The sequence below is a fragment of the Neoarius graeffei genome, chromosome 18 (genome assembly GCF_027579695.1).
Source record: "Neoarius graeffei isolate fNeoGra1 chromosome 18, fNeoGra1.pri, whole genome shotgun sequence".
In the NCBI taxonomy this organism is placed as follows: Eukaryota; Metazoa; Chordata; class Actinopteri; order Siluriformes; family Ariidae; genus Neoarius; species Neoarius graeffei.
The window spans coordinates 44837456-44862274 of record NC_083586.1 but is presented as its reverse complement, the minus strand read 5'-3'; the positions used below and the strand labels follow the sequence as shown (position 1 = coordinate 44862274).

General features: G+C 42.8%; 1 protein-coding gene across 2 annotated transcripts in view; it reads left to right on the top strand.

Annotated features, from left to right (window-relative positions):
• map2k7 (mitogen-activated protein kinase kinase 7) overlaps positions 1 to 24819 on the top strand; it is a 53462-nt gene that overhangs the window by 10362 nt on the left and 18281 nt on the right. The window contains exons 2-6 of one of the 2 annotated variants that reach the window (XM_060898881.1): positions 7432 to 7479; positions 12992 to 13136; positions 13251 to 13317; positions 15117 to 15230; positions 24688 to 24807. In XM_060898881.1, coding sequence (XP_060754864.1) covers positions 7432 to 7479; positions 12992 to 13136; positions 13251 to 13317; positions 15117 to 15230; positions 24688 to 24807 — 494 coding nt within the window. The remainder of the gene's footprint in view (positions 1 to 7431; positions 7480 to 12991; positions 13137 to 13250; positions 13318 to 15116; positions 15231 to 24687; positions 24808 to 24819) is intronic. The other variant, XM_060898882.1, reaches the window with a different exon arrangement.

The window sequence follows — 24819 nt, the reverse complement described above, 5'->3', positions numbered from 1 at the left end:
GCAGCTGTACAAATGCGAAGTCATCCATTATTATTATTATTATTGTTGCTGCTGCTTCTTCCGTGTTGTTTTTGCTTTGATATTCGCGCCAAGGTTTATGCAAACGTAGCGACGTAACTGACGTATACAGCGACATAATGACGTGGCTTCCCTTAGCACCGCGAACTATGGAAAAACAAACTGGTTCTCAGCTGGCTCACAAGTTGAACGAGTTGTGAACCAGCACCAGCACTGGCCCCGAACCAGCCCTGGAACTGATTTGGTGGAAAAGGGGTATGAATCACATTGGTGTGTTCCTATAATGCGCACATTGGTCGGTTTGTAGGCTGAGAGACCAAGGCTGAGACTAGGGATGGGAATCAAGCACCAGTTCCAAATTGTCTGATCCTTTGGAATCGTATGCCTCCAAAGGTTACATGAGGGTATTTTTCTGATGGTTGTTCATTGCAAAAACTCATGCATCGTGTAATGTCAAACACTGCATCTATGCTGCTTGAAACTTGCAACAAGAATGAATCATGGCTGAGAGGTCCAAAGCATGGCTTCATTTCATGAAGAAAGATGGCACCAGTGGTACTTATAATGTCTGTCTGTAAAATGATCATTTCGAGTAAGGGTGGGAACACCAGCAATATGTGGCATTTCCACTCTTACCCCTTTTCCACCAAATCAGTTCCAGGGCTGGTTCGGGGTCAGTGCTGGTGCTGGTTCACAACTCGTTCAACTTGCGAGCCAGCTGAGAACCAGTTTGCTTTTCCATAGCTCGCGGTGCTAAGGGAAGCCACGTCAGTTACATCGCTGTATACGTCAGTTACGTCGCTGTATACATCAGTTACGTCGCTACGTTTGCATAAACCTTGGCGCGAATATCGAAGCAAAAACAACACGGAAGAAGCAGCAACAATAATAATAATAATGGATGACTTCGCGTTTGTACAGCTGCTGCTTCTCGTCGCTTAAAAATGGCGATCTTTCGCGGTCTTGTTATTGTTGTTGGTCTTAACACCCCCCCCCCGCTGACGTAAGCAGTTCTTTCCTCTGGCCCAGCAGAGAGTTGGTGCTAGCCTGGAACCGGTTTTTCTGGCCCCAGAGCCAGTTCTTTGTCAGTGGAAACAGAAAACCCGGTTCCAAACTAAGCACTGGCCCCGAACCAGCCCTGGAACTGCTTTGGTGGAAAAGGGGCATCTGTGTAATTTGTAAATCTTTCGATGCAACATGAACTAAAATTCCAGGAACGCCGTGTATTTGACTCTGCTTCCCAGCCAAGCAGCACATCTGGTACCGAGGATAAAGATCCCATCTGGGTAAATCCACCTCAAATCACCAGATTTCAGAAAATGTTCCCAACTGACCATCTCCAATTTGTATCATGCTTTCACAAACCAATGTTGTTATTCCCAGTAAACACCATACAAAATTTCAGCCTTATATCTTGGAGTTTTTGAGATATTGGGGCTTTAAAAATGGCGCGCTATGCTGATTTTACTGTAAAAACGAGTGGTACAGAAAAAAATGCTAAGTTCAATAAGTCATTACTTTTGAGCTATTCATGCTACATGCATGAAATTTTCAGGAGTTGTTCTTAAGTACTAGATGTCTCTAACTGCTATAAAAGATCATCCACAGTTGCATATTTGTCAGTTTATAGCTTGCTGAAAACTGTTAAAAAAATGCATTTGTGGATCTTTGGAGTTTTGGTCCTCTGTATTTCCACATTGAAGCACATTAGAGCTTTCAAATTTTGGTATTTATTTTTCATGTTGTAGAACTATTTTGGTGGCTAAGTATTTTTTGAAAACAAATACAATTTTCTGCTTTATGAGGCATTAAAAATGGAAAAAAAATCATTTCACACCTATTTCAAATGCACATTGCTCGTGTTTGACAAGGTCCACCATAAAAAGAATTATACCTGTGGAAAGAGCATGTCTTCATTAATTTATTCACAAAATATGAAGTTGGTGTCTTGAACCAAACCATATTTATTAAGGTATCAAATACGCCATGTTTCACCACAAACAGAAATGTAAACTACAGAGCCACTGTACTTAAAATACAATGACACAATTGAATCAGAGAACTAATGTTTGTATTTCATGTCTAAATATTCAGCTTATCTTTATTCTGCAAGTTTTCCCATACTCAGTTCTACAATTTAAAGGGGAACTTGAATCATTTTTAAACTTGCTTTATTTCTTACGTTTTCGGCTTTAGTAACCTTATATCGTGACTCGTATCGGCATTAGGGCTGTGCCGATAGACGATGCCATCGTCCATCGACGATGGTGGTCATCCATCACGATGGAGAGCCACCATCGTGATACCACGCCCCCTCCTGTCATAAACATGCATATACGGTATCATCTGGGCCTATTTAACCTAAAAAGTTAGTTTTTTGTTAGTTTAGTTAGTTAGTTTTGTTTAATATATAAATATATTATATAACATATATATAAATACATAATTATATAAATCATTATAAAGTAATATCCTATTACCGCTTGTTCACGTAGGCTATGATGCAGGGACGTGCTAGTGAACATAACGTGGTTACACAAATACAGTATGCTACTAATAATAAATTTTGACTTCATTTTTTAGCCTACACTATACTTTTAATGTAAAATTTGTCATGTTGTTCAAACAAATAGCCACTATTAACGACTTCAGTCGGGAAATATTTCACCTTATCAAACGGCAGTGAAGCGCAGACTTCGGCAGAAGTCAAATAACTTTAATCTGGTAAATAGGCCTACTTTCAGACTCAAAATGGTCCACTCTAAGCCATAATGTCAAACCAAATGGAAGAATGAAGGTGATTCTGATAAATGTAAAGACAGTAAAAAAAAACAATATTAAATCATGATTTTAAAAGCTGGTGCAATAATTCAAACACTAATAAATTGGAAAAATTACCGCGTTCAAGTGCGCACTAAAGGCCGAAACGCATCTTCAATTGATATGGTGTAAATAAACAATGAGTAATAGCTTAAGTGTAGTTTCTTCTCATAGTTTGAATACTAGTCTTTCATTGTTAGAGCTGATTAATATCTTGCCGTGATCAGTGAGTGCTCGGGGAGGTTCATTTCCACCTGCGCTTTGCGCAGCTCATTTCTCCGAAGCCAGCTGTGCGCAAACGCAGTGTTGACTGCTCGGCAAACTCCAAACGCTCGGTCTGTACTGGCCCTCTGTTGCGCAAGCGAGTTGGTTATGGCCAGGTTCAAATTGTGCCCAAAACAACTTAACCACGGCCATTTCAATTGCCTGATGGCTGTGACAATATTCGCCCCGTTGTTATACAGGCGATTTTTTTCTCCTCTATTTTCCATTCGGCAAGTGTCTCGCGCAATGCGTCTTCTAAATTGTCCGCTGAATGTGTCTCTGGCATGAAACTCGTCTGCAGGCATTTGGACTCCACATAATGTACGGTAGCTGACATATAGGGCATCATGTTGCAGCTGGACCACATATCCGTTGTCAAGGCCAAATATTCCACATCACCTAGCGCTTTTTTTCCTTTACGTGCCAAAGCCTCGGATGAGTATCTAATACTTTTAATAATAATAATAATAATAATAATAATATATTTAATAACGTGGTATTAAAATCCCCCCCCCGATATCATCGTCCATCACGATGTTTGCACTGTAAACATCGTCGATGCCAATTAAGGGGACATCGCACAGCCCTAATCGGCATCTAATTGCAATTAAATATTACACTTATCAGCCTATTTGGTTTTTAGCCATGTTGAATTTAGTTCGTTTGGTCCACGGCAGGCGTCGCTTATCCGCACAATCTTCACGAGACTTGTGTGAGACTTCGAAACGTGAAGTGTCAGCCAGGTGTCAGTGCCGCTGTTTTGAAGACTGTTTGCCAAACGAAGTATTGCACAAAAACGAGTTTAAATGACGCTTACTGCCTGCTTTTTTCAAACTTTCCTGATTGCTATCAAAACAAACAAAACGTCCGGCTTGATTACGTCAGCATTCGAAAGAGGGCGCACGCGTCTTTTGACAACCCGTGTCCAAAATCGCTCTCTACACACTATATAGGGCACTATATAGTGGGGACGCCATTTTGTAGTGCTGTCCGTGCCGAAAGAAATCAAATTAAACGAGATTCAAATTTGATTTAATAAAAGGCAGCGGCAAAGAAGAAAGCATTCAGCCTTGATTTAAAAAAAAAAAACCTGAAATATGCAAGTACTTTGTATTTATTAATGTGGGAAATACACTTGGTATAATACTGTATGTATTTATTACAAAAACCCACCAGCCGACTGATCTGACACGTTTTCATTGTGCGACAGTAAAAACGTAAGTACCAGCATGATGGACTAGTATCCAAAAGTGTTTTTTTTTTTTGTTTGTTTGTTTTTTTTATTCTTTTTACCAATGAGCTCACTATATAGTCCTCTATATAGTAATTCCCTATATAGGGAGTAGAGTGATTTCGGACACAAGGAACGTTGGCAGATGTTGGTCACCTTTTGATTTCTGCTGTACGTTTTACTTCTGTCCTACGATGTCTCGCACAGGTCTCAGCGAATCTCGTTTACGGCCATTGCTTTGACATATGGACTGATTATATAGTATAAGCAGAATCTGTAAAATCTTTTCAATTCCCTTCCTTAGCTGAGATTGGATATAATGCACTTCCTAATGTCTGATTTGGTTTCAGAATGATGTTAGACACGATTGGTGTTGGACTGGGGAACATATTAGGTGTATGTTTAGGGTGCAGGGTTTTTTTTAAATAAATAACTGATTTGTGGAGTTCAGAGTTGGAATAAATGCCATTTAATAACTATTTATCAGCTAAGTATTAACCTATGGCTCGGTCCGTACTATCAAGACCTTCGTCTGATATTTTCCCGTAAAGACCAAGCAAGCGAGGTTAATAAGTTTATTGTATGGCTTTTTTTTTTAATTTCTAAGATTAAAATAGACTGTTGTCATAATGAGGCGTGACGCTGCTTTCAATCACGTCATATTTGTAACATAGTTGAGTCACACATGCAGAAGAAATGGCTAGCGGTTTCAAAACTAAATTTCTGTTCGTGGTTTCTGAATGCTCTTCGTTGCTCCTTTCTGGAGTAACTCGGTGACTCTTGTTTGTCTTTTGTGTTTTGGCCGTTTTTGAGTCCCAGATAATTTTGTTTGCTTTTTGTAACATTGAAAGCCGGTGCCTTGGAAAGAAAGTCCATGATCACCCGCAGGCATTACGGGAAAATTCTGCCCACCAAGGAGCCAATCGGAGCGCACGATTTTACCGGAAGTAGCTCGTGCCATATAATAATGAGGGGTTACCCCCGACTTTCTAGACGACACCTACATTGTAGTTAGGCTTTTTAGACGTCATATCAGGTCTTCTTACCACATGGCACTTGGTTTGTGTAGTGCATGAGTGAGACAGACACTGATCAGGGTAGAGAGAGTTCTGGATTTTGTTATTTTCTGGCCACATTTTCCTGGCATTTCTGTGCTGAGAAGCGTTCACTACTTAAAGGAGATACGCAGAACCATGGCCTCACTTTTTGTTTATAAATGCCTTGAGACCTCAAGAAAGGCACAGGAATAGTTTTAAGCATTAACAATAAATCTAATATAGTAATTTTTACGATTAAAGCGATTCATATAGGTAGCGGTCTGAGTGAATGACCTTGACTTCCGTAACGTCACAGCAAGAAGGCTATCGGTCTCATTGCCATTTCTGCTATACTAAAACACAGAGCTGACTGCAACTCCGATCCTCCATTTTGAGCTAATTTATCGCCATGCTACGTAGATGTGTTGCTGGCAGGTGCAGCAACACGACAGGTGGATTTACGCTGCATTCATGGCCCAAGAATGTTCAAACTGCAAAGATTTGGACGCGTTTTGCGAGAAGTTCACGGGCACATTGGGTGGCTATGAAGTGGTCTCTCCTCTGCTCTGCACATTTTACTGAAGACTCGTACGAGACCTCTGATCTGTTGAGGAGCGTTGGCTATAAGCCCGTATTGAAAGAGGGTGCAGTACCAACAATTAAAGGAAAAGGAAAGTAAGTTCAGTTGCACCAGTTCTCCCGGAGTGTGAGCCGAGGGTTGTTGCTAAAACCTGGGACGGAACGGGATGTGACATGTTATGGCTCGGGCAGTGACCTCCCTGCGGTTGTTGCTAAAACCGGTGACGTTCCGGGTTTTAGTAATTGCCTGAGCCGAGCAGTAATGGCGGAGTACTCAGCATGGAGAAAATGAGTGGACCAGCTGTCTGATTCGCTGGATACGCTTGCCTCAGCAGCAATATCTCACCATTACGTGGAAGAAGCGAATGAACGGAGAACTGAACGAGCAACTGAAAGTCAGATTGTTTTGAAACAATCAGCCACAAGGTCGGTCTTCAAGAAGCAAGAGAACAGACGGGTAAGCGCCGACTCTCATTTGGATACAAAACAACAAAAACAACGCTCGTCGTTTACCTGCATTTAGATTAATCCATGTAACTTGTATTGTGTTTAAGTTACCGGTATGAAAAGATTTAATTTGCTTCAGAATGTGATTGTTTCAGTTCATCTGATTATTTAATGAGCCTTTTACATTTTATCAGTGAAAATGCATGCATGTACATGTGTGTTGCATAAGTTATAACACCCTATCCTGTTTTAATGAGAGTCAACCCACAATCAATGAAGTCAAATCAGTCTTAGTTGAGCAAGTTGGTAACGGGATTTCTTACTTTCACCATAAATGTTTTATTGATATGACTTTGGTCTATAGCTGTAAAAGGCCTCGGCCTTAAAACCGGTTCCCGCTGTGACGTCACGCACTCAGGGCTGGCTGGCTCAGCGGGGCAGCTCGAATGCCGACTTTGTGGCCGATTTTAACTCTCAAAAAAATATATTTTTATTCCCCTTTATGCAGCATACAAGAGTCAAGGATGGAGAAACTATCTACTCAGAAATGCATTTAAAAATAAAGGTTCTGCGTATCTGCTTTAACTAATATTTGGTTACTGGCGGTCCTGTTTTGGTTCCTTTTCGATAATGGAAGGACTATTAACTGGTGAATGGGCTTCAGCCAGTAATTATATACATCCATGTGCAGTGCATGTGTGTCCTCATACTTCTGTGGTTTATCTGATTAACTGATTGCTTAGAGAAAGTCATTATATTATGAAGTAATTTTTAAGTGCGCTCTTACTTTGGGGCATAAATGTTGGTCTTGGCAGGCATGTTTGTAGAAGTTGGTGTGTGTGTGTGTAATAAGAGTTTTTCCTGAATGAAGGTTCAGATGTAGTCTAGTATCAGACTAGACAGTGCGTAGTGTTTGTGTCCACGAGTTGAAAATTAGAAGAGATCTGTGCAGTGTGTGTGAGAGGTGGAGAATGACTGATTGATTTTTTTCCCCCCTCAGTAATGTGTGTGTGTGTTTTTCTCTCCTGTATCTAGTCATCGTGATCCAGCTCAGTCCTGCTCCAGCCCCTTCCCAACGTGCAGGTACCATTCATCAAATCACCCTCTGCCACTGCATCCCTCTCTCTCTCCATATCTCTCCACCCCCACATACAGTACACACATCACACCATACTCTCACTCATTTGTTCAGTTCCTCTGTCTTTTTCTTTTCCCCCTCTTTCTCTCTTGATCTTTGTCTGATTAGTTTATGCTTACATGTAGCCCGTTTAAGTTATTCCACGAAATCGTGTCGTACGTGAGCCGAGGAGGCACGTAACGCCGAGGAGGCTATAAGCCACGTATGACGAGATTGAGTGGAATAACTGTTTTATTCTATCCACGTTCATATAAACTGAGCCGTGTGAGTGTAAAATAACGATGTTCAGGGCATGTGGATTGTACTACATCAGTAATGAGTTGTGCAACAACAGATTGTTATGCTAACAATATTAAATGCAAGCAAATGAAGATATTAGGCTGAGGATATTGTTTTATTATAGATGGATTTTTGTAATATAGATTATTGTAGATAGGTTATATATAAAATAGGTATTTTATATTTTGTATATCATTAACAGTTATTCCACGAAATCGAGTCGTACATGAGCTGATAGCAGACGAGGCGCGTAGCACCGAGTCGGCTATAAGCCATGTATGACTAGATTGAGTGGAATAACACTTTTTTTTTTTTTTTTTTTCTCTTTCTGTCCACATTCACTGGATTTTGAGAAACGGAGCTTTTTTTTTTTTTTGCAAATTCGATAAATAAAAACTTCAGACAAAATCGTTTCCTCTTAGAATGCAAACAAACCGGCGAAATGGCAGTAGCAGTTTGCGAAAAATGCTCTAATAATTCTTGAAAAATAAAAAAAAAGATTTTATTCCATATTTTGTTGCTTTGTATTTTTTGGGGTTTTGATCTCGAATAGTTTTTAATTCGTCCTCGGTTGGTTCAGCAACACGCTCTGCCGTTTTTGGTTTTCTCTACTCACGGTATATGAGTTGATAGTCTTACAGTAGAGTAGCCAATCGGAGCACGTGATTACTCGTATCTAGTAGGGGTGTAACGGTATACAAAAATCACGGTTCGGTACGTACCTTGGTTTTGAGGTCACGGTTCGGTTCATTTTCGGTACAGTATTGCCGCTTTTCCACTACAAACGCGGCTGAGTCGGGCTGAGCCGTGCCGTGCTGAGTCGGGCTGAGCGGGGCTGTTGGAGTTGCATTTCGACTACAACCGCGCTGAACCGTGCTGGCTGGAAGTGGGTGGACACATTGGGTGGAGTTAGCGAAAGTGGGTGGACGTCAGGTGATGTCGTTAAGCAGCGCAAACAGTGACATCAGTGAGCTTTTAAGCGGTAGTCTCACAACCCGAATAGTAAACAATAAACATGGAGGACATGGAGTTGTTAGTGTTGCTGGTCTTGGTGCTGTGGCTTGTTGTCACCGACAACGCCAACAGATACTGGCAAGAGCGTATAGATGAGGCGAGGCGCATAAGGCTTCAGAAATTCTCGCAATTCGTAATTCTTCTCCTTCCGGGTTTGCGGTGTTTACAGATCCCAGCGCGCTCGCGGGGCGTGTGTGGGCATGTGAGGACACTCTTCCTCACCAATCAGTGCACAGGGGAGTGTCTGCTCACGCCCCCAGCCTCACTCGGCTCGCTTTGGCTCGCTTCAGCCCGACTCCAAAACCGTGCGAGTTTTAGGGGCTAAGCAGGGCTGAAGCGAGCTGAGTCGTGCTGGTTTTTGGTAGTCAAAACGCGAGCCGTGTCGGGCTGAAGTGAGCTGAAAAAGGGTAGTGGAAAAGGGCCATATGGGAACAAAATGCAAAACCATTTTCTTCCTCAGCACGTTGTTTATTTAAACCACAAAATTGTCAATATACAAAAAGAAACAGTAAATAAATTCAAAGTGCTGCTTGGTACCAGTAAATTAAATGAAATATTCTCAAATGATTAACCAATGTTTGAAATTAAAAATAATGAATTCCTTTTAAACAGTAAACAAAAGTTTTCAACATGTAAAGTGCAGCACTCAGTTCCAGTATTCCACTAAGCAATTTTACTCCGTCTAAGATGGAGTAAAATTTTACTCCATCTACTCAACAACTGAATACGGTCTTAGATCCGATGCTATAAAGACGCCAATGGATGCTGTTATTGGCTTTAGCCCGATCTGAATTGCCAGGGAGAGGGTGCTTGAATGCAGAAGTCAGCTGCGTTTGCACTAGAGTGTTTTTTTTTTTTTTTTTCCCCTTGTCGCAGTAATCTTAACACTTGGGTGGTGCCGTTTCAGGTGAGTTAGCATGTTTGACGTGTTGCCCGAAAAATAGCCAACCCCAGTAAAACAGTGTCGACATACCGCCTTCGTTTTGTCCACTTGTCTTTCTCCGTTGCAGTATTTCACTGGGAAACCAAAGTGTTCCCAAACGGGAGATTTTAACGACAGGGGAGGATCTTCTAGCTCCGGTTGGTCGCTAGCAGTAGCCATAATGTCAAATCAGATACACCATTCTCTGATACAACACAAGCCGGCACCTCGCTAAAGTTTTTTGAAGAGTGTTTGGGAAAGGCTCGTCTGATTGGTTCGCCGTGCGAAGTGACCTCCACATGGTCACAAGAGCACGAATCACGAACGAGTTTCTTTATAAATATTAAAGAGTCTTCCCTTTACTACTCCAATCACGTACAGGTATCCTCATGAATATTAAAGAGCCAGATGTAGTGGCAGCATATAAAAACACATATAAACTGACTGTACTCGTTCGGTACAGCACTGTACCGTATCGAAGGTCTGTTTTCCAACGGTCCGGTACGAATACATGTACCGTTACGGGCCTAGTATCTAGTGAATGTGGATACAATAATATTTAATAGTTAGCCATCAGACTAATGAATCAATCGTAGTTAAAAAACCTTCATGTACAAACTAGTTGATACCAATTTCTGTCCAGGTAAACAAAGTGGATTTATATTTTTGTAACAGGATGATGCGGGACAAAATTCATACTTTCAACATCTGTTAACTTCCTGTATATTGACCGAGACATCGTTGTAGACAAGCAAGACGTTTAAACCCTCAATTTCACTTACTCGATAAGTTCGATTTTTTTTTTTTCCCCAATAAATAATCCCAGATTATATATAAATGTAGCTCTAATATCCCTTTTTCCTTGGCCCTATTTCATCTTTTCTTTCTCTTTTCCTTTTTTTTTGTTCCGTTCCTCCCTGTACTTTCCCAAAAACAGGCTTCCATACATCATGATTACTTTTAATTTCATCACTCAGTGCACTTCATGCAGCAAAACGGGGATAAATTGGAAACACTCGAGTGTCCGACTTGAGTAAAGACTTTGCTCTCTGTCTGCATCACCTCAATTTGAATCTGTCCTATCCTGCATCCTCTGTTCTCAATTTTCTGCTCATCCATCCGTCCATCCATCCATCCCTCGCTCCATTCCTCTCTTCCTGCGCTAGAGCGAGTTTCAGTGGCAGAGCTGTGTGTGTGGCGGTGTGTTTGAGTTGGAGATTGGATTAACCTGTTTTGATGGATGGACAGACCCTGTGCATGACATCACTGTAACTGCACGGCTCGGTTCGCATACACACACGCGTGCGCACGCGTACACACACAAGCTAATACAGCACTTGACAGAGCATCTGAAGTGGTCAGTTGTTGCTGGGTTTGAACTCGTCTGACCTTTTTCCTTCTCTGTCTGCCTGTCTGTCTGTCTTTCGGAATGGCTGACGGTTTTCAACGCTGAGTGCTGCAAGAGTGTGTGTTTGTGTACTGCAGGTGTCTTGATGTTTGTGTGTGGCTCAGGTGCCTGACTACACTGACTAATCCACACTAACCAGTTTTTATCCACAGGCATGTTTTCCAGTGGAGGAAATCAGAAGCACAGCAATCAATAAGCCTTCACGCTTTAAGGCTGAACAAAGGAGGGTCAAACGCAGTCTGAGCCACGTTGGCATTTTCATGAGCCTCTAATCTCGGGCTGTTATGTTGTTGTTGTTTAAACATATTGCTATAAGGTGTATAAGGTATACAGTGTCCATTAAACAAATGGGTCTTTTTCTTGAGGCAAAGAATAAACGTTTTAAGTTCTAGAGATACCCTTACCGGCCACTTTAATAGGAACTTGTTCTTGATTCTAATGGCCCTTTTCCACTACCCTTTTTCAGCTCACTTCAGCCCGACACGGCTCACGTTTCGACTACCTTAGAGCAGCACGACTCAGCTCGCTTCAGCCCTGCTTAGCACCCAAAACTCGCACGGTTTTGGAGTGGGGCTGAAGCGAGCCAAACCGAGCCGAGTGGGGCTAGGGGCGTGAGCAGACACTCGCCTGTGCACTGATTGGTGAGGAGGAGTGTCCTCACACGCCCACACACGCCCCGCGAGCACGCTGGGATCTGTAAACACCGTAAACCCGGAAGAATAATAATTACGAATTATGAGAATTTCTGAAGCCTTATGCGCCTCGCCTCATCTATACGCTCTTGCCAGTATCTGTTGGCGTTGTCGGTGACAACAAGCCACAGCACCAAGACCAGCAACACTAACGACTCCATGTCCTCCATGTTTATTGTTTACTATCCGGGTCGTGAGACTACCGCTTAAAAGATCACTGATGTCACTGTTTGCGCCGCCTAACGACATCACGTGACGTCCACCCACTTTCGCTAACTCCACCCAATGTGTCCACCCACTTCCAGCCAGCACGGTTCAGCGCGGTTGTAGTCGAAATGCAACTCCAACAGCCCCACTCAGCTCGACTCAGCACGGCACGGCTCAGCCCGACTCAGCCGCGTTGGTAGTGGAAAAGCGGCATAAGATTCCCGTTCTTGGTTGGCAGGAGTGGAACCCAACGTGGTTGCATGCTGAGATGCTTTTCTGCTCAGCACGGTTGTAAAGAGTTGCTATATCCTTCCTGGCAGCTCGAACCAATCTGGCCATTTTTCCTCTGACCTCTTTTATCAACAAGGCGTTTGTTTCCACCTACAGAACTGTCGCTCACTTGCTGAGTGTTTTTTGTTTTTCGCACCATTCTGTGTAAACTCTTGAGACTGCTGTGTGTGTGTGTGTGTGTGTGTGTGTGTGTGTGTGTGTGTGTGTGTGTGTGTGTGGAAACCCCAGGAGATCAGCAGTTTCTGAAATACTCAAACCAACACGCATGCCACAGTGAAAGAAAGTCGCAGTTTGAGATCATAATTTTTTCCCATTCTGATGAGCTAAAGTTCTTGATTTTGTATCTGCATGATTTTATGCATCGTGCTGCTGTGAAGGGATTGGCTGATTAGAGAACAGCAGGTGAATGGGTGTTCCTGATAAAGTGGTCAGTGAGTGTAAATCTAGCTTTTGTTTTGAAGTAATATTCCTTTTAGAGACGCAAAGGCAACACCGTTTAAATGACGGATTGCCTGGCTGCATTTTAAAAGCGGAGCAGTCTCCGCAAATGAAGATCCCAGTCGTCACCCTGACTGTCCGCGTCACCGTCCGTGCTGCCTCTGATTTGTGTTTCTTCTGCTTCTCTCAATCTTCCCCGCGTTCAGCTTTGCAGCTGCCGCTGGCCAACGATGGCGGGAGTCGCTCCTCTTCTTCAGAGAGCTCACCACAGCACCACTCGTACCCCAGTCGACCACGACACATGCTCACATTGCCTACTCCACCCTACGGCCTGCAGAAGAGCCTGGAGAAGTAAGCACACGTCCTGCACGCACACTTTTTTATTAATATATTAATACTGTTAATGTATTAACACAGACACGCTGTATACAGTGACTGACTTCAACACGGTTTCTGTGCGTGTAGTGCTGAAATAGACCAGAAGCTACAGGAAATCATGAAACAGACGGGTTACCTGAAGATCGACGGACAGGTGAGACGCACCATTGCCATCACAAGTAGCAACGCTGATTTGTTAGCACAAGAGCCTGGATGGAGGCTATTCAGTGGTAGCGCTCTTAATATCTACAGGTTATTCATGTAATTGTTTAGATTCACTGCAGCACTACATACAGGCTGCAGTCAGTAATTGGGTCTGTCTCAGAAACTGGGCACTGTGGGGGTCCCCCACTAAATATACTCAGTCAGTAAACTATACGGTTTTGAATGGTGATGTTGGTTTTAATTTGAAATAAACTGATGAAAGAAATAATACTGTACAGATAAAACTAAATCTTCGATGTGAATACTCTATTCAGAATTTGGCAAAAATTCTGCAAATTTGTGGAAAAATGGCGGCTTGATCTGGGACATGATAAACGGTTGACTACATCGCATTCCCTTAAAAAGGTTGTAGTCCACTGAAAAGTCTACAGTTATCACTAATTGTATTTTAAGTTGTAACTTTATCCACCTAAGGATTGGTGCGCTCACAGAATAATCATAACCGTAATAAACATCATGCAAAATATTTGATCACCGTTGTAACTCCATTTTCTGCAGACCCAAAACCAATACGATCGTGTGTTTTGATCTAAACGGAAAGCCTCAGGGTCGAGGTCACGACCTCACCAAAAGTAGGAACTTAAAATCACTACGCCATATAAACATTTAGTTGTAAATCTGCGATTTTGTTTTTTAAACGAAAGCTGAAAGTTCGGTATAGAATATGTTACGATGGTAGCTGGTCCTGTATGAATTTCTGAACTATAAAATGAGTTGTGGTCTATTTTTTACCGTAGCGTGTTATTTGCGTGCGGGGAAGGACACACGTGTAGAATGGAATTTTCCACTCCAACAGTTAGAAGTTGATCGCGCTTCCATTTGCGGTCTTTCTGTTACGTGGGTGATCTGTTCGGACGTCATCACAGGAAAAGGTGAGTTTTGACAGTTTTATTGTGTTTTAGTCTTGCAGTATAAGGCGATAGAATGTTTCTTTTTCATCTTACTTTCATATTTCGTAGTGTTTGCGTATTTTTGGCCAATATTTTGCAACCATGGTCAATTTAGATCGAGCTTTTGGATAGAATCTACGGCCAGTCATTTTGCCCCGCCCCCACTCCGTCCGGTGCGGTAGTGATGTCCCGTTGCTCGCATGCCGCAGCAGAGACCCGCGCGACCTTCAGCCGGTACAGTCGCTGTTCTTTTACCACCACCGTTATTCTCATCTTTCCAGTGTGTTCTTGATTTTTCCGTTGTGTCCTATTTCGCCATATCAAATACCCGAAACGTATCATATTATTCATATTTAAGTGAATAATCAATTCAGTCATCATAACTTGGCATTTTTAACCCAAGCAATCAAAAAGAGGAAATTTATTCAATATTTTCACTCATCTGTGAAGGAGGGGCTTTAATTCTTCATGATGGAGTTATTTTATATGTAAATCAATTTTACAAAAGCATTTGAATTGTAATCAAAAAAATTTCCACAGTGGAGGCCAGATAAAGCAAGACGCTATCTTTATTCTTATTAAACATGACAAAAGAAACATTGAGTGTGAGGTAAATGCAAAAAAAAAAAATTAGTAAAATTAGAAAATGTATTTTTTGACCATAATGTCCCAAATGAGAGAGCGGTTTCTGAGACGGACCCAATTGTATATGTGCAGAGTAGGTTTTATTGAATTAATTGGCCAGTGCATGTACTGTACAAGATCAAAATCTTATAATCTGTAACCTGTCATTTCATGGAACTTGACCACTAATTGGCTGTGGTTGTGTGTGTTGCAGCGTTATCCTGCGGAGGTGACGGATCTGATCAACGAGGGCGAGATCGGAAGTGGTACCTGTGGACAGGTGTTCAAAGTGCGATTCAAGAAAACCGGCCACGTCATCGCTGTCAAGGTGAGTGTGCGTATACACACACGTAACCACTAGGTACTTTCTTGCAATCGGCGGTTGCTTGAGAATAATGCAGACAAAGGCTGAGTGTCTAGCCTTTTTTTTCCTGAATGCCAGCATCATTATTTATTTATTTATAATCGTTCCCAAAGAGGAGAGCGCGTATGTGACCGAATACAGCTGCCTAGCGAGCGCGCCACCTTTTTTTGTGCCGCCACTCCGAGCAATTCTATTTCAAAGTCTTTAAACTTTTCAGAAAGGTGCTGGTGTCTTCACTGTTGCTCCTTTTCAGGCAACCAGTCATGTGGGTAGGACTTATCACCCTGGTAACCAAGAAAACGGAGGAGAAGCTTGTTCTGAATAACAAATGGATAACAAATAGCAAAGAAGCGATGCTATTCTATCATACAATGGCTGTTAGAGTGCAGATATGCTGTCAAGATATTGTTATCATAGAAACAAAACCCACGCAGCTTTTTTTTTTTTTTTTTAAATGAATTGCTGGGATAAAGCCAGTGCTTTCTGTCAGAGAAAATGCTATAGTCCATATACACGCCCTAAAAGAGAAGGGAGTAGCATAACAGAAAAAATATCAGAGAGGTGCTACTGATGCAGAGCCCAGCCCAGCCTGGAGGGCCCTGAAGACTGCTCGGGGGCTCCGGGGGCATGCTTCCCTGGAAAATTTTGAAATTAGAGAATTCAAATGCTGCATTCTGGTGGCATCTATAGGGCTGATTTAGGCACAGTTCAACATTATTAAATTTGCTGTTTGTTTTTTTTAAATAATAATAATACAGTTAAATTTATATAGTGCATTTCTCACACCCAAGGTCGCTTTACAATTTGGGGGGGAGAGAGAGAGAGAGGGAGTCCACCAAAAGAGGGTCAGGATGTAATTCCAATGGTGCAGCCACCACAGTTCCACCAAAAGGCGCATGAAGATAAATCCCGTAACGCCACCGGGCAACATCGCCCGGAACGCCGCGCCATGGATCCACAAAGCGAGCACAGAAGCACCGCCACACCGAGCGCCGGTATGTCCCAAACCACCCGCACAGCTGCCGCAACGCCACCGGGCAGCATTGCCCAGAACACCGCACCAAGCTCAAAAGCACCGTTGCACAGAGCGCTGGACAACCCCGATGTCAAAAAGAGCTCACTGCAGTCCATGGCGAGGAGTACAGGCATCACCCACGGCGGACCAAGGCCTGAAGGGAACCGACGCCAAAACTGGGTCCAGAGCTACATCACTACTGGCGGACAGAAACACTCAAACATCAAACTGCACAAACAGAAGGGGGGAGAGAAAAATGAAAATCTCCGGTGAGAAGCAGCAGTCAAAATACGCACGGCGTACTCTCAACCGGAAATGGAAACGGGATCTCTTTTACCTTGTCAAATATGCGAGGGGCAAAATTTAACGGGCAAGATTAGATTTGAAATGGAAGCACTTCATAGCATACCTTCATTTTCCAATTCCAGAATGCCAGGAACAGAATCGAGGACATCATGCAACAGCGCCATCTAGTGACCATCACCTAGAACGTGGTTTTATGTAAGGTTGCGAATGGCAGTCAGCGCTCGCAGCGAAACCCTTTTTCATTTCTGGGTTGAGTACCAGGATAGTCATATATATAATATATTAGTGCTGTCAAGCGATTAAAATATTTAATCGCGGTTAATGTCGCGACTGTCATAGTTAACTCGCGATTAATCGCAATTTAATCGCACATTTTTGTCACATGAAAAACCACTGTAATTCTCTTATCAGCATAAAAAAGTGAATGGGCTTGCTCACCGTTCGAACTACGGGGGTACTCGGGGGATCCGAGATCCCCTGAAACAGACATGAGATCCCTTGAAAATATGATTTGGTCTCTAAAATATTGTCAAAATGATGTTTATTGACATAGCAATCGTGTGTAACGGGAAGCATTTGCATATCCGAAGTGAGCGCGCGATGGAGAGCCGCGCTCTGAGACAAGCGCAAGCACCCCCCCAAGGGAATAAAGGGACCCCCCGAAAATATCGGCATAGTTCGAACACTGGTTGTACCAATGTTTTTGTTTTTTTTTTATTGCAGAGTATAACACGTCTTGTCACAGCCACTGCAAAGTGGGGCTGGAGCCGCTGATGGGAAAACGAAACCTAAGCCGAGCACCGTGGCTCTTCGGGGGAGGGCAGAGGACTCTGGCTGTGCGGGGCGTGGCATCATGTCAGAGTGTTAATCTCGCGATAAAAAAATTATCGCCGTTAAAATTGAGTCAAGTTAACGCGTTAGTAACGTGACATTTTTGACAGCACTAATATATATATATATATATATATATATATATATATATATATATATATATTCCAACATCTTTCTATTTCTATAGTTATTGGTCATTTTCAGAGGGGCATAGGATATATTTCGGTGCGGAAAGTACGCGGCATTATTAAATTTTTTTTTTTTTAATTTGGTGTGCAAGTGACAGCGCAGCACTGATGTCGCACAGCGTGGTGGAGTGCCGCGCCGCATATCCATGCTTTTAGGAAAGCCCTGGTTATTCATACTTTCTAAGTATCTATGCAAAATCAACAGAAACATGGCTCTTGTAACCACATGTTCTTCCCTCTGTGCTGAAAAAGGACACACATCAGATTACAAATATTTTTGAGCGTTCCACAAGAAACGTTTCACTTTAAACACCTTGACAGAATTCACGTTTATTTGAGACCTGCCGTCTCCTTTAACTCCTCCAGGTTGGTGGAGAAGTCCTGCCTCAAGTGGTGGAGTTTAAGTATCTCGGGATCTTGTTCACGAGTGAGGGAAGGATGGAGCGTGAGATTGACAGGCGGATCGGTGCAGCCTCCGCAGTGATGCGGTCGCTTTACCGGTCCGTCGTGGTGAAGAAGGAGCTGAGCCAAAAGGCGAAGCTCTCAATTTACCGGTCGATCTACGTTCCGACTCTCACCTATGGTCATGAGCTTTGGGTAATGACCGAAAGAGCAAGATCGCGGATACAAGCGGCTGAAATGAGTTTCCTTCGCAGGGTGGCTGGGCGCTCCCTTAGAGATAGGGTGAGAAGCACAGTCACTCGGGAGGAGCTCGGAGTAGAGCCGCTGCTCCTCCACATCGAGCGGAAGCAGCTGAGGTGGTTCGGGCATCTTTTTCGGATGCCTCCTGGACGCCTCCCTGGGGAGGTGTTCCAGGCATGTCCCCCCGGGGAAGACCCAGGACACGCTGAAGGGACTATGTCTCTCGGCTGGCCTGGGAACGCCTCGGTGTTCTTCCCGAGGTGTCTGGGGAAAGGGAAGTTTGGGCTTCCATGCTTAGACTGCTGCTTCCGCGACCCGGATAAAGCGGAAGAAGATGATTCGAGACGTCTCCTTTAACGTTGTCCCTTTGTCTGTTTTTACAGTAAAACATGTTAATTAAACTACAGTAATGGATTTTTTTTTAAGCAGGTGCTCTTACATACATGTCAACCTTTGGTCAATCAAACCTGTATAACCAACCTCCAAAATCCGTATTTCCCTTATAAAATCCGTATAAGATGCAAATTAAAATAATTTACCTAAAATTTGAATGATAATTAACAATGATATATCCCAGTTACTTTTTATTCAATATTAATAACAATAAACCTTCAGAATGAATACAAAGCTCCAATGTTTGACAAAAACACAAAGTGTTATCAGCATAGTTACGAAGGAAATACTTCGTTGTTTGGAGACAGGTTTCACCGAGCGGCTATTATGCGCGAGACTTCATATTAGCCACAAAGTCAGGAAAATCTGTTCGTAAAATTACGTTATAATGACCAAATACAATGAAAAGTATTTTTCCAGTCTCACCTGTGAAAGGTAATCCCATGTGATCTCGTTTGGACGGTAAACCTGTTAGTACAGTTAAACGCAGCACATGAATGAGGCATCTTTATTCTCGGCTACTGTCTAGACGCTATACCAGAGACGGGTGAAGAATCTCCACTTTGCCACATCCAATATGGCGGCGAGGATGATGTAAGATTCTACGCAGAAGGCGGCGTCTATGTTTATACAGCGGGGAAAGCAAGTATTTGATCCCTTGCTGATTTTGTTGGTTTACCCACTAAGAAAGACTTGATCAGTCTGTAATTTTAATGGTAGGTGTATTCTAACATGTGGAGACAGAATATCAAAAAGAAAATCCAGAAAATAACTTTTAAATATCTATATTAATTTATTTGTATTTTATTGAGAAAAAGAAGTATTTGATCCCCTAGTAACCATCAAGAGTTCTTGTTAATACAGACAAGTTAGACTCTCCAAATTACCTTGTCACCTAAATTGAAGACACCGGATATCACTAATGACTTGTATAAAAGCCACCTGGCCACAGAATCAATCAGTTTGTCAGACTCCAAACTCTCCAACATGGGAAAGACTAAAGAGCTTTCTGTGGATTTAAGGGAGAAGATTGTAGACCTGCACAAGACCGGTATGGGCTACAAAACCATTAGCAAGAAGCTGGGCGTTAAGGTGACAACTGTTGGTGCAATTGTGCGCAAGTACAAGACTCACAACATGATCATCAATCGACCTAGGTCTGGGGCTCCAAACAAGATCTCACCTCGTGGGGTTTCCAGGATCATGAGAACGGTGAGAAATAGACCTAATACAACACGGGCAGAGTTAGTGGATGATCTTAAAGCAGCTGGGATCACAGTCACCAAGCAAACAGTTGGTAACACTTTACACCGCAATGGTCTAACGTCTTTCAGTGCTCGCAAAGTACCCCTGCTTAAGAAAGCACATGTGCAGGCCCGCCTGAACTTTGCCAATGAACATCTGAATGACTTGGAGAGTGACTGGGAGAAGGTGTTATGGTCAGATGAGACCAAAATTGAGCTCTTTGGCATCAATTCAACCCGTCGTGTCTGGAGGGAGAGACATGCTGCTTATGACCCCAAGAACACCATCCCCACTGTCAAGCATGGAGGTGGTAACATTATGCTTTGGGGGTGTTTTTCTGCACAGGGCACAGGGCTACTTCACCGTATCAATGGGAGGATGGACGGAGCCATGTACTGTAAAATCCTAAGTGAAAACCTCCTTCCCTCTGCCAGGAAGCTTAAAATGGGTCGTGGATGGGTCTTCCAGCAGGATAATGACCCAAAGCATACAGCCAAGGCAACCAAGGAATGGCTGAAGAAGAAACATATCAAGGTCATGGAGTGGCCCAGCCAGTCTCCGGACCTGAATCCTATAGAAAATCTATGGAGAGAGCTGAAGCTCAGAGTTGCCAAGCGACAGCCACGGAATCTTGATGATTTAGAGGTCATTTGCAAAGAAGAGTGGACCAAAATTCCTCCTAATATGTGCAGAAACCTGGTCATCAACTACAAAAAACGTCTGACCTCTGTGCTTGCTAATAAGGGGTTTGCCACAAAGTACTAAGTCCTTTTGGCAAGAGGGTTCAAATACTTATTTTCCTCAATAAAATGCAAATAAATTAATACAAATTCTTTTAAAGTCGATTTCTTGATTTTCTTTGTGATATTCTGTCTCAGCATGTTAGACTACACCTACCATTAATATTACAGACTGATCGAGTCTTTATTAGTGGCCAAACCAACAAAATCAGCAAGGGATCAAATACTTGTTTTCTGCACTGTATGTGTATGATTTCACGGTTGGTGGGATTCTCACAATGCGGTGTGCGCATGATCAGAAGTGGAACGAAGTCTTGCTACCACAAGATAATTTCATAAGGCTCTTTACCGGCTGTCTGTGGTGTACAGTACGGTTGTAAATGTTATGCGCTCTTTTATCATTGTGGGAATTGATTATAGCTCTAAATAAATATTGAAGTTTTTTTAAAGAATCCGTATAACTTTATTTATACGCCCGTATACTACGTTTATTGAATCGAATCCGTATAAAATACGGACATTCCGTATACCGTAAATCCTCTAATATAGGCCGGGGCCTTTATTTCACTCAAGTGCATCTTGGTCCAGGCCATTATTGGAAGGAGGCCAGAATTAGAGGCAGGCCTCTATTTCTATTTGAGCAAAACAGACTACCAGTGGAATGAATAAAAACGAGATTTTGTGTCTATTTGAACCTATAAAATAGGTTCATTTATTAGCCTTCCATGAACACAGGCTGATATTTGAACAACATATGTGAACTACCGTAAATCCTCTAATATAGGCCGGGGACACACGACAATAAACAAACTCTTTATAGCCTCGATTAGAATCTAGTGAACTTGCTCAGCACTACCGCACGCACGACTCTGACACACACTGTAGCGCAACGTGGGGTACATAGACTCGTTGAAAAACTCCTCGGGTATTTTTCTGAGTTTACCGAAAATCAGAGTAGAAGGAGCCACCCACCCTCTGTCTGGTTTGAAGCGGTTCTGTAGGACATTGAGCTTTACAGAGTCCGGTGCACATTTTAAGGCATCTGGTTGAAGTTTACCTATGTCTGATAAATCTGATGTCAGTGATAGCGGGCTGACTCGTGGCTCATTAGTAAAGCTATCTGATGGCTCATTTGTCAGCAAGGTGGAGCAACCATCTACTTCTGATCGTAAGGGACATGGGGAGATGTAGGTGTTTCTTATATGAAATTCACTGGATGTATGGCTAGTTTCAAACTCAGAGGTAGATGAAGGCAATTCCCTCAAAGGAACTGAGCTAGCATCCAGCTGCAGCGTACTGCTGCTAGGTTGCGGAGGAGTGGAAGCTGCCGGTGCCGTGTTACTAGCTGATACTGGAGAGGACTGGCAAGCAGATGACACCCCTGGATCACTGCTTTTGGACTTTTTCGTAAAAGTCTGAAACAAGCTCGTTTGTTTCAGGGTTCGTTTACTCATTTTTGACTCGCTTCTCAATAAATTCTCGCACAAGCTCTGACTACTGACGATTGTCTGTCTCCGTTTCTCAAAACTGGAGAGAATCTCAGTGGTGCAAGAAAAGTATACAGTTGAACTCAAAATTATTAGCCCCCCTTAAATTTTGGAACATTTTCCCAAATATCCTCCAAATGTTTAAAGCATTGATAAAAATTGATATACACAATCAATCACCAGTACTATTCAGATGTTTGTGGTGCATTTTGGAATATGAAATTAGTTTTAGGCTGTCTTTATATGAAATATGGTAAAAATGAGTTGGTCAAAAATATTAGCCCCCATGTGGATTCTTGCTTTTAAAACACAGTTAATTAACCAATCAGCTTTTAAACAACACCTGTGCAATCAATTGGCTTCCTAGCAACACCTGTAGTCAATTGGCTCCATTCAACAGTTTAAAAGGACTCCAAGGAACAGGGCATTTGAATGAATGAGGAGGATTACTATTTGTCACAATGCCGAAGACTAAAGAAATAAGTCTTGAACTCCGACAAAAGATTGTGGAGGCTCATGACAAGGGCCAAGGCTACACTGCCATTTCGAAGAGGTTTACAGTCTCCAGAACTGCAGTTCGGTGCATCACTGCCAAGTACAAGGAGACAAATTCGGTCAAGAACAAACCTGGTCATGGACGCAAGTGTAAGATCTCAAGAACTCTGGAAAGAAAAATTGTCAGAGATGTCCGTAAAGAGCCCCGTACATCTGCAAAGGAAATTGTTGCTGACCTGGCCTCTTCTGGAGTTTGTGTGTCAAGGCACACTGTTGTGAGGGCTCTTCATCGGAATGGGCTTCGGGGCTATCGTCCCTTACTAAAACATCGTCACATCAAAGCCCGACTAAAGTTTGCCCGTGAGTACTTGAAGAAGAAAGATGAGTTTTGGAAGTCTGTGCTTTGGTCAGATGAGACGAAATTGGAGCTGTTTGGGCATATGGACATTGCCTATGTATGGCGAAGAAAGGGAGAGGCCTTCAACCCTGTGAACACAGTTCCCACAGTTAAACATGGTGGTGGCAGCATCATGCTGTGGGGCTGTTTTGCAGCCTCAGGTACAGGCAGTCTGGTTCGGGTGCATGGCACCATGAAAAAGGAAGATTACCTAAAAATACTGAAGGAAAACATGCAGAAGTCTGCTCTCACTTTGCGCTTAGGTCGTCGTTGGGTCTTCCAGCAAGATAACGACCCAAAGCATACATCTAAAATAGTCCAGCAATACTTCAAGGATACCAAGACCAACGTCATACAGCGGCCTGCACAGAGCCCAGATCTCAATCCAATAGAAAACCTGTGGCAAGTGCTGAAAAAGAACGTCCATGCACGAAAACCATCCAATTTGGGCCAGTTGGAACAGTTTGCAATGGAGGAATGGGCCAAAATTCCTCAGGAGACCTGTGCCAACCTAGTGAAAAACTATTCCAAGAGGTTGTTGTCAGTTGTGGGTCAAAAAGGGTACACAATTGACTACTAATGGTCAGGGGGCTAATAATTTTGAACATCTCACTTTTGCTGTTTTTGGTTGAAACTCAGTGTGATAAGATATCGTAATGAAACTTGTTGGACAATGTCTTCATAGTGCATTTATTTCAAGAATAAAAACATTTGTTGTCAATGGTCATTTTCATGGAGAAATCAAGAATTATGTTCAATTCCACAAGGGGGGCTAATAATTTTGAGTTCAACTGTATCTGCATTGACCAATGAGCTTTCTTGGTCACGCACACCCCGCCCACTCCTGAAGCACACAAATGCGCCGGCACACACACGTCTCTCTCTCTCTCTTTCTCAAATTATGTTGCATTGCCAAAGCATTCAGGTAACAATCTCCCCAAGGTACGCCTAGTGCGTACGGCCATACGCCTGGCGGCGCCACTGATCACAATTGTCTTTCAGATCGGAACGATTGTGTAAGGCCACTATGATCTCAGAAACATCGTTGGTTATAGCCCCGGCCTGTATTAGAGTCCAGCCATTATTTACCTCCTCCGACAGCGAGACCGGCCAATATTAGAGTCCCGGCCAGTAATGGAATACAGGCCAGTATTAGAGGATTTACTGTAGGTTGACATGTATGCTCTTATCCAGAGCGATGCACAATATACCCAGAGCAGCCTGGAGAGCAGTAGGGGTTAGGTGCCATGCTCAAGGGCACTTCAGGAAGGGCATTCCTGCTGGTCCAGGGAACCAAAGCCATGATGTTTTGGTCCCAAAACTGCTTCTCTAACCTTTAGACCATGGCTTGCACCATGGCATATTCAGGCATTTGGTTTTTATTTGTGCTGTAAGTGTTACTTGAGAGGAAAATAAAGAACTGTGTGTACACGTGCGCTTGGGTTTTTCTTTCTCAACGACTCTTTAATTGCCGATCTGAATACATACTATTAAAGCCAGTCGGTAATTATTGTTTACTCTTTACAGCCCTGCATGTTACCATCACTGTGTGTGTATGTGTTTGTGAATAAGCACAGCGGCGTGTATATGATTTTGTTAGGCGTTTTAACTTGCGTTGTTTTTAATTTATTTTGCACAACTGCTTTGTGTGTGTGTATGTGTGTGTGTGTGTGTGTCTACAGCAAATGCGGCGGACGGGTAATAAAGATGAGAATAAGAGGATTCTTATGGATCTGGATGTGGTGTTAAAGAGCCATGACTGCCCGTATATCATCCAGTGCTATGGAGCTATAGTCACCAACGTGAGTCACGCA